Source organism: Trichechus manatus, unplaced genomic scaffold (genome assembly GCF_000243295.1).
Source record: "Trichechus manatus latirostris isolate Lorelei unplaced genomic scaffold, TriManLat1.0 scaffold00202, whole genome shotgun sequence".
Classification (NCBI taxonomy): domain Eukaryota; kingdom Metazoa; phylum Chordata; class Mammalia; order Sirenia; family Trichechidae; genus Trichechus; species Trichechus manatus.
In genome coordinates, this window is record NW_004444138.1 from 2,822,038 (window position 1) to 2,831,388 (window position 9,351).

General features: G+C 41.1%; 1 protein-coding gene across 1 annotated transcript in view; it reads right to left on the reverse strand.

Moving 5' to 3' along the window:
- Positions 1-9,351, reverse strand: part of DSCAM (DS cell adhesion molecule) — a 987,413-nt gene that overhangs the window by 134,034 nt on the left and 844,028 nt on the right. The window contains exons 17-18 of the mRNA XM_012558972.1: positions 8,365-8,605; positions 6,469-6,615 (exon numbers count right to left, since the gene is read on the reverse strand). Of these exons, the coding sequence (XP_012414426.1) occupies positions 6,469-6,615; positions 8,365-8,605 (388 nt within the window). The remainder of the gene's footprint in view (positions 1-6,468; positions 6,616-8,364; positions 8,606-9,351) is intronic.

Below are 9,351 nucleotides of genomic sequence, written 5' to 3' on the forward strand. Positions count from 1 at the left end.
CTTGGATATTTAGCTGAGGAGATTTCTAAGCAAGATCTTAAAGGGGGCATGTGGTTTCTTGCCATTTATAGTAAAATGTGAGAGGAAAGAGATGGACTTAAAAATGAACGGTTCAGAATGAAAACAAACCTTAAAGATTTGGAAAATTCTGTTGTACAAACTAAGAACATGTGTTCTAGAATTTTCACCAAGGACATAGCTACACAATCTTTCATTAAAGAGATTAAGTTGGATCTAACCAACTACCACAGCAGAAAACCCATCAGCTTTGACTAAAGGGGACAGAGAAAGAATGAAAGGAGAGAATGCTGTATGCCTCTTGGAATTCTTCAGACATGAAACAGGCCAAAGGGGCTACATCTGTTGTCCTCCAAGAAAAGAAAAGAACCATCCCTGGAGCAGCTCAGAGATCAGCAGAACTGTTGGAAGGAACACAGGAAGCAGAGCTACCTCGATCTCAAAGGGTGGAACCACAGTCTCTGGGGTGTCAAAGGGCAGAGCCACACCTCTGGGGTGTCAAAGGGTGGAGCCACGGCTTTGTAGGTTTTAAGAGTCAGATCTTTACCAACTCAGTTCCTAAGTGTGGGGCTGACATTCAGTTTGGCCAACAGGATGGGGCTGCTGCCTAAAACTGAGGGTGTGGGATTGCCATGCCCAAGGGGCAGAAGAACAGGGCCTGCTGGGGGCTGAGCAGGTGGGGTTGCCACTCAGATGGACTAGGAGAAAGATGCTGCCCAAAGCCGAGGGAGCAGAATTGCTGTCTCTGTGAGCCTAGAAGGCGGAGCTGAAGCCCCGGGCCTAGGGCTCCACCCAATCCAGAGGACGTGGCCAACACCCAACGTCTAAGGCAGGGCCGTTGTCCAGATGGTTTCAGACAAGAGAGGATTATTTTCAAGCCTTGAGAGCTAATTAAATTGTTCTGCTGGGTTTTGGACTTGCTTGGTGCGTATTATCCGTTCTTTCCCTCCAATTTCTTCCATTTGTAATGGAAATGTCTACCCTGTGCCTGTTATACCATTTGGAAACAGATAATTTGTATTCTAGACAGGTTCACAGATGAAGGGGAATTTTGCCCCAGGATGGAATACACCTAAAGTCTCATCCATATTTGACTTAGAGGATTCAGAAGATGGGATTTTGGACTTGGAGTTGATTTAAGACTTTTGGGATGATGTGATGGGGTGAATGAATTTTGAATGCAGCAAGGACATGAATTCTGGGTGGCCAAATGGACTGAAGTGTGTCCCTCCAAAATATGTGTTTTAAATCCTAACCTTTATGCCTGTGGTTATAATCCTTTTGGGAATGGGTTGTCTTTGTTATGTTAATGAGATAGAATTAGTGTAGGGTTTGTTTCAAGTCAATCTCTTTTGGATATAAAATAGATTAAGCAAGCTAGCAGAGAAGCAGAGATGGGAGAAGAGAGATGCCAAGCCACATGAAGATTGCCCAGGAGCAGAAGCTCAGGAGAGACAAAGACCTTCCAGAGCTGACACAGAAAGTAAGCCTTCCCCTAGAGCCTGTGCCCTGAATTTAGACTTCTAGCCTCCTAAACTGTGAGAAAATAAATTTCTGTTTGTTAAAACCACCCACTTGTGGTATTTCTGTTATAGCAGCACGAGATAATTAAGACAACAATTCACAAGAGGCAAACGTGAGCAAAATGTGGGTAAGTTGAGTGAATAGACCACTGTGCTAGGGAAAGAGAGCCAAGGTGAGGAGGGTAACCCCAAAAGCCACTCTTGGTCTAGTGATTTCTTAGAGGCCAGCAGAGTGATGACTTTTAGAGGATATATTCTGGAAGTCTGAGCAGATGGCTCATAAAAATGAAATAAATGTTTGTTTGCACGTGTGGTTGTCATCCACTCAAAAAGTAAACCATCACTGCCCCAGATGGGATAGAAATTATCCCCTCTGATCGTTTAGGTCTCTTTCCATTATATTATTCAATTATAATTCTCATTTTTCCTAACACATCTAATATAGGTCAGTTGGGTTAGGATAAAAAACCCTAATGTTAATGGAAAGACTTGAAATACTGAACTCATCAAGACCTTCTCAGACTTAGAAACTTTTACACTGTGCTAAAAATGACATACATGCACAGACACACACATAACACATGTACATACACACACATGTGCACACATGCATGCAAATACACACATATGCATATACATGTAAACTCACATGGTGTATACACAAGTGCACAGACACACGTGTACACATGCAGACAGTGCACGATGGGCATGCACATACATACAGCATGCACGTATTTGCACACAAGAGCACACACAGGCACACACAATCAGGGAAAATACAAGAAAGTGGGGAGTATACAGGGGCCGTCTGCCAGGAGCTAGTTATAAGAACTTGACTGTTTTGACCTCTCGGGGGTCTCTGTTTTTTCATCTTTAAGAGGGGCCCAGGGGCCTCTACCTTGTAAAGAAAATACAAGCTAGTATCAAAATGTGGGAGGAAGTCATGTCAATTCAGCGGTGCTGCCCACTCATAAGACATGTGATGAGGAACAGGGTGGTTAAGAGGCAGAGGGGCAATATGGTACACCTTGATATTTTCCAGGAATGTACCAATTAAAAGAATTAACTCCCCTAATGAAGTACTATAAAATTAAAAAATATATATATTTGAGAGTTACTCATTTTGGGGTTCATACTAACAACTTGGAGCCCCGGTGGCAGAGTGGTTAAGAGCTCAGCTGCTAACCAAAAGGTCGGCAGTTCGAATCCACCAGCCACTTCGTGGAAACCCTATGGGACAGCTCTGTTCTGTCCTATAGGGTCACTATGAGTCAGAATCAACTTGAAAGCACGAATAGTAGTATTGACAGCTTTGGTGAACTAGCTTGTTATTAACCATAAATACGATTGCAAAGATTTCTGAAACTATCTGAGCAACAGAATCACTTTTTCAACACAAAAATCTCATTCTCCCTGATGGAAGGATATTTTCTGATTAGCAAATACTTGGTTGAAATGCAAAGCATATGAATGCATGGATAAAACAAAGCAAAATGATGAAAAAAAAAAACAAAACAAATACAAGACAATATGCTTCCTGTGCCATTCCTTCTAGCTCTCACTCTGTTTTAATGGCCTCAACCCAATTTCTATCATCTGCCTTTCACAGCCTTCACCAAACCAGTTGCCGTCCAGTTGATCCCAACTCGTGGCAGCCCTGTGTGTGACAGAGTAGAACTGTGCTCTATAGGGTTTTCTTGGCTGTAATCTTTATGGAAGCAGAACACCAGGCTTTCTTCTATGGTGGCATTGGGTGGGCTTGAACCGCTAACCTTTAGGTTATAGCTGAGCACAAACTGTTTGTGCCACCCAGGGATCTACAGCCTTAAGAGTGTTATTAAAAAAAATACAGGAACTAAAGAATAGTGCTCATTTGAGGTCATGAGTAAAATTAAATGAAATGGAAACATGAGATTAATTTCAAAGTCATATTCTTTCGATTATAAAAAGAAAGCTTTTAAAACAAAATATTTTTTATGTTCTTATTCATACTCCACCTCATTCTCAAAGGGTTTTGTGGCAGAAAACAAAATGTAGGTGGAATTAACTTTTCGGAAGCAGCCCCTGACTGCATTCACCATGGCCACACACATGCTCACATAGCCAGTTGACACCTAAATATGGCTTCTCTTTTTTTGTTTTTGTCTCAGAGAAAGAAAAAAAAAAAAGCGATGAGAAGTACCTCAGATGCAGATGGAAATGGTGACCTTTCAAAGTGTACACTTTTTCTAACAATTTCAGATGAGATGTTTCTGAATGGGTCTTAAAAATAACTTTCTGACTGTGACAAAATATTCAGAAATTTCTCCAAAATATTTTTTTTAATTGAATCTGCCCTATAAAATACATTAGCCAGTTTCACTGTATCTGATCACATCGACAATTACAAAATGCATTCTGATACATATTTCTGAATGTATTTGGGCCGCGGCTAATCCAGGGAGTAGTAACGATCTTGGTCTCTTCCTGCTTCCATGAGTGTATATATGTCTGAGTGTGTGTGTTTATGTGTGTGTGTGTGTGTGTCAGTGTGAGAGAGAGAGAGAGAGAGAGAGAGAGAGAGATGCTTTCTCAACATTTAGCAGGATAGTTCTTTACACAGTTGCTACACCTTCACTCTTGGGATCACGTGAAACCTGTACCCACCAAACCCTGGGACACAGCCTGAGGCTTTGCCTGTGGTGACTCACGGGGGCCTTTTGCATTCAGCAATCACATGAAATTACCTGTTAATTCATAGTGGTTGACTTGCTCAAGTAACGGATAGGAATCATAAGAAGGTTTATGTTTCTGAGAGTTTCTTATCTTTGGGAAACCAAGTATAGAACTTAATCTTTTATTTAATGGGTGATTAATTAATCAAATCACATTGAGCCTGAGTAAAATATCTTTAAGAACTGTATGAATTTTCAAGCATTTGTATTTAAAAAAAGAACTTAATTTTTGCAATCTTCAGGTGTTTAAAGCTTTGAAGATGTAAAGCTTCAGCCACCTCAGAACCAGGATGCTAATAGGCAATATTAGCCAATGTGAGTGATTTGTAAAAAAATATGGATGATACTGATAAATAATCACTTCTGGAGTCTGGAAATATTTCTAACATGTACATTAAAAGGCCTTCTTTTAATGTAAGACTGCCTTAGGTGAGTGTGTTAGAAAAGTTAATTTCAGTTTATTCAAGATGAGAAATAGAAACCAGAACAAATAAACGCAATGATATCTCACAGTATTTTATCAGTGAACTAGATTACTTTTTCAAATCTTCATTGCTCTATATATCTGTGGGTTTTTAAAAACCTGTTTTTTTTTTAGGAGGGATGTGAAGTTGTTAAATAATCATCTACCTCAACCTGTCCCTCTATGGGGATGCACAACAGGGTTGTGGCCCTAATTTCACATTTGTGGTTATATATGTATTAGATTCTCTCACCCTCCCTAGTCTAAAATCTCCATCAGAGTGGATACCACATTCACAACGTCTAGTATAATCTTAGCACAGAGTAATTGCTCAATTAGCATGTCTGTTGGGAGAGTAGTGGGTGGATATTTACAGTGCGTTTCCCAGTGCCAAGCGCCATGTGAAGGACTGGACTCAAATCAAGAAGATCTGGTCCTCCTGCCGGAGAAGCAAGTCTGGCTACACACATGAATAGCTAAGGCTCTATCTAACATCACTATTTACTTAGCAAATTGCATTTATTTTTGCAAATGCTTCTTCCTTCCCTTATTCACAGACTTGCTATAACAACAACAGTTTTAAATGATATATTTGTTGCTGTTGCTACAACGGCCCCTAGCAGGACAGGCCTCCCAAAGTCAGCCCCACCAGCATCCTTCCCTGCTTTCGGTTTCCTAGCCTCCTCCTACACCTCATCCTTCTGTCCAGGGGTGCCTCTACCATGTTCCAGGAGAGGGTTTAGCCAACATTCACAACCTGAAAGCAAAAAGACCACGATGTCTTTTGCATAACCCAGTCTTGCTGGCATTTGAGCAGGTATTCTCTTATCCAAGGCTTGCCCAAACAAAGGGGAGAATTTTGTCCTACGATTTGAAAGAAAACAACAATATCAACAAAGAAACAAGAAAAATAATAAAGAGAAGGAGGAGAAGAGAAAAGAGGAGGAATAAAAGGAAAAGAAGGAGGAGAAAGAGGATAACAAGAAGGAATAAAAAATGGAAAATTCTGGAGCCAATGGGTCCTCATGGGGAATACTACTATTCTTTCCCAGGGAGTTCTGGTATTGGTCCTGAACCCCTTAACCTTGTAGTCCAACTATAGGAACTTAAGAAGTTTCCCTGCTGAATTCTTTTTGGGAAATAGAAGAGGACAATTTTTTAGCATGCACAACACATAAAACTTTGTAGATACAGATCAAGGTTTCATGCTGCCTGCAGCACTTGGATGAGATGCCTTGACGTGGGTAGACCCTCACAATTAGGAAAACACATCTAGTCCAAGTTTTCCCAAGTACCACCCCTCTCCTATGCCCCAAATTGTTTTTTTGAAGGCATAGGATGTTTTAAACAGCTTATATATGTTATTACTGGGTGGTACAAGTAGTTAATGTGCTTGCTGTTAACTGAAAGGTTGGAGGTTTGAGTCCACCCAGAGATGTGTTGGAAAAAAGTTCTGGCGATCTTCTGAAAAATCAGCCATTGAAAAGCCTATGGAGCACTGTTGTACTATGATATACATGGGCCACCATGAGTCAGGGGCCGACTCAACGGCAGCAAACAACAACAACAAAAAATATATTAGTAAAAATGCCAGGTGAGGGATGAGAAGAAATACTGTAGGGAAAAGAGGGTAATGTTTACTGAGAAAGATGTGCCAGCCACATCCTGAGTCCTATGGAAGGAATGGCGTCTGCAAATTCCACTGCATATCCTTGGGGACAAACACAAAGCCCTAGTTAAGTCCTCTTACCTCCGTCCATGAGGTTGGCCCAGTAAATGACTCTGAACCCCTGAAGAATTCCATTCAAGGCTTCTTTGGAAAGTGTAGACCAGGATATTGATACGCTTTCTGGTGATGTTGCTATGGCTTGGACATTTTCAGGGGGGTAACTGGGCACTGAAATTAAATAATTAGAATCTGTAAAAACTGTCGGTTGTTTTATTAGAAAGCAATACTGCATACACAACATAGTTTAATACTTCAATTGGCAAGCAACACAAAAATTTGCATTCAATCCCCAAAATAAAGGAAAAACAAAACAAACAAAAAACAAGTGCCACTTCCCTATACAAATATTTATAAGCTCAACATATATCATGAGTTTGTGCTCAGGTTCTAATGGACTTCCACAGCCTCTCTCGCCAGCTTAATGGCTTTACTTTCCAGTAGGTTGTCCCAGACTTAAGAAGTTGAATACATTCTGATCTGATTGCATGAGTAAAAGACCATTACTTGTCTGGTTTATTTTCTGATTACTCTTGCAAGTTACTCTTTTAAGGTACATTTTACTATATACAGTCCATCATCATCATATTTAGTAATATCTGCCATATAAACAGCCTAACTACTGAAAATTTCTCAAAGGTAGACATGTAATTATAGCTCATTTACTGCCCCCTTCCCATCATCCTCCCTTTCAAGACTAAAAATATTTTATCAGCAGAAAGAGAAACGATGGACTAGGAGACAAGTTCGAAGGCTCTTTGACGTATTTTTAATAGTGAGTTTACGCAAACATTAACCACTGTGGCTAGGAGAGGGTACAGGTCCAAGCTGCTCACTGAAGCATGCAACTTAATTACAAAGGAGCACAGAAGCAAACACAAAAGGCATTTAACCACTATTGCAAAGATTGCAAGATAAAAAGAAAATTCCAGTCTTTGGGTTTCTGGTTATCTAAGACTTCTCTTTCTGTAGCAATGACCAGAAATTGTAGATACAAAACAAAAACAAAACCCATTGCCATTGAGTCGATTCCGACTCACAGTGACTCTATAGGACAGAGTAGAACTGCCTATAAGGTTTCCAAGGAGTGGCTGGTAGATTCGAACTGCTGACCTTCTAGTGAGCAGTCGAACGCCTAACCACAGTGCCACCAGGGCTCTGAAATTGTAGATATAAGTCATAATTTGCCTCCTCAAACCTATGATCAAGTGGCTAATTGCCACTTGTTGCCTTAAAGCCTACTACCTATTGCTACAGTTAATGTCATGTCTTATCTCTGCGCCTAAAAGATTGTGCCTCCGGACACCAGCATTCCCTCTTTTTTTCCAAGTAATACTGGAAATTAAATCTCTTTAGTTCACCTTCAGGGTGTCATAGAAGAAGGGTGATTTAATCCCCTACGGTCACTAGGGGGCACTCAATCACTATAAGATTTGCCCAAGGAAGTCTGATAATTCATGTTTTCTCTGGTCTCAAAAGGCTTGAAACTATAAAGCAATCATTAAAAAAAAAAAAAAAAAACCAGGAAAGGAAAAAAGAAAGAAACCCTTCTTAACATTGATTTGGTAGAAATTCTTAGAAAATCGGATTTCTACATTCTACTCAGACTTCTGCAGTAATCGGTTAAGTCTTGATTTCACTTGGGAGAAGCCCGATTGTGATGCTGGAAATAAATGAGGAAGATTCTGAAACCAGAATGGATTTTGGCTTTGCAATCAAGGTCTGTCAAGGGGGGGACCCAATCTGTCATGTGGTCCGTGAGTTAATTAGGGCAGTCTTCCCACCAGAGACCCCAGTCCCTGCAGACCCTGTTACCTTTGTCACCACCAAGCCAGCCAGAGAGCCAGGCTGAGGGGACCCGGCGTGTTGACCAGAAACAGTCCTGGAGGAACGCTACAAGCTGTGGTCCCCCAAACCTACCATCCTCAAGGGTAGTGGTGATGATTTCCTGAGAAGAAGGTCCCGTTCCGGCCCGGTTGCAGGCCTGCACCACCAGGCCATACTGGGTGAACTTATTTAGGTTGTCCAGGGTGTAAATCTCACTGTCCCCGGTGGTGTCAATACTGATAATGTTGAATTGGAAGTTGCCCCCAGTGCTGTACTCGCGGTAACCTATCTGGTAGCCACGGATAATCCCGTTTTGCAAATGTTTCTTGGGAGCCTAAACAGGAAAGAAAAGAATACACTAAAGAATACTTGAGGTACGACAGGGATGAAATCACACCCACCCAGCACGTTTAGACTTGTTAAGGAAACAGAAATAAATTCAAAGAATAAAAATAATCAGTGTAATAGTAGTAGTAGCAACAGTATTAGCAAACTCGTATGTGTACAGCGCTTGCTGTTTGCAGGCATTCATTCTTGCTTTACCTGATTTATGCATCCAATCCTCACCACAACCCTATGAGACAGTAGTACTGTTACCCACATTTTACATCCAAGGACACTGAGGCACAGTGACTTGTCAAGGTTATACAAGTTAAGTGGTAGAAGGGGAATCTGACACTCAGGCAGCCTGGCCCAAAGTCTGAGTTCTCAGCCTCTCTCCCACACTGCCTTGACTGTCTTCTCCAATTCGTTGGGACTTCTCAAAAGACAGATTGAGTTTGTGGTGTCTCCACGTACACCAATGATCACACAGTGAGACTGATCTTCATTATGTACCAACAATATGTATAGAGCTTACCAACTCTGTGCTGGGCATTGTTCGAAATGTGTTCTAGGAGGGAATTTAAAAAACAAAGGTCTGTTGGGTGTGGAGCTAACATTCTAGGGAGACATCCAAGAACAAAGGTATTTCCAGGTTAAAGGCTGGGATGTGAAAGCAGGTCCACAGTGGACAGGAAGTCAACCTTCTTGCAGGAAGGCCAAGTCATTTTGAAGTCATTCTGGGGTGATTTTAACTAA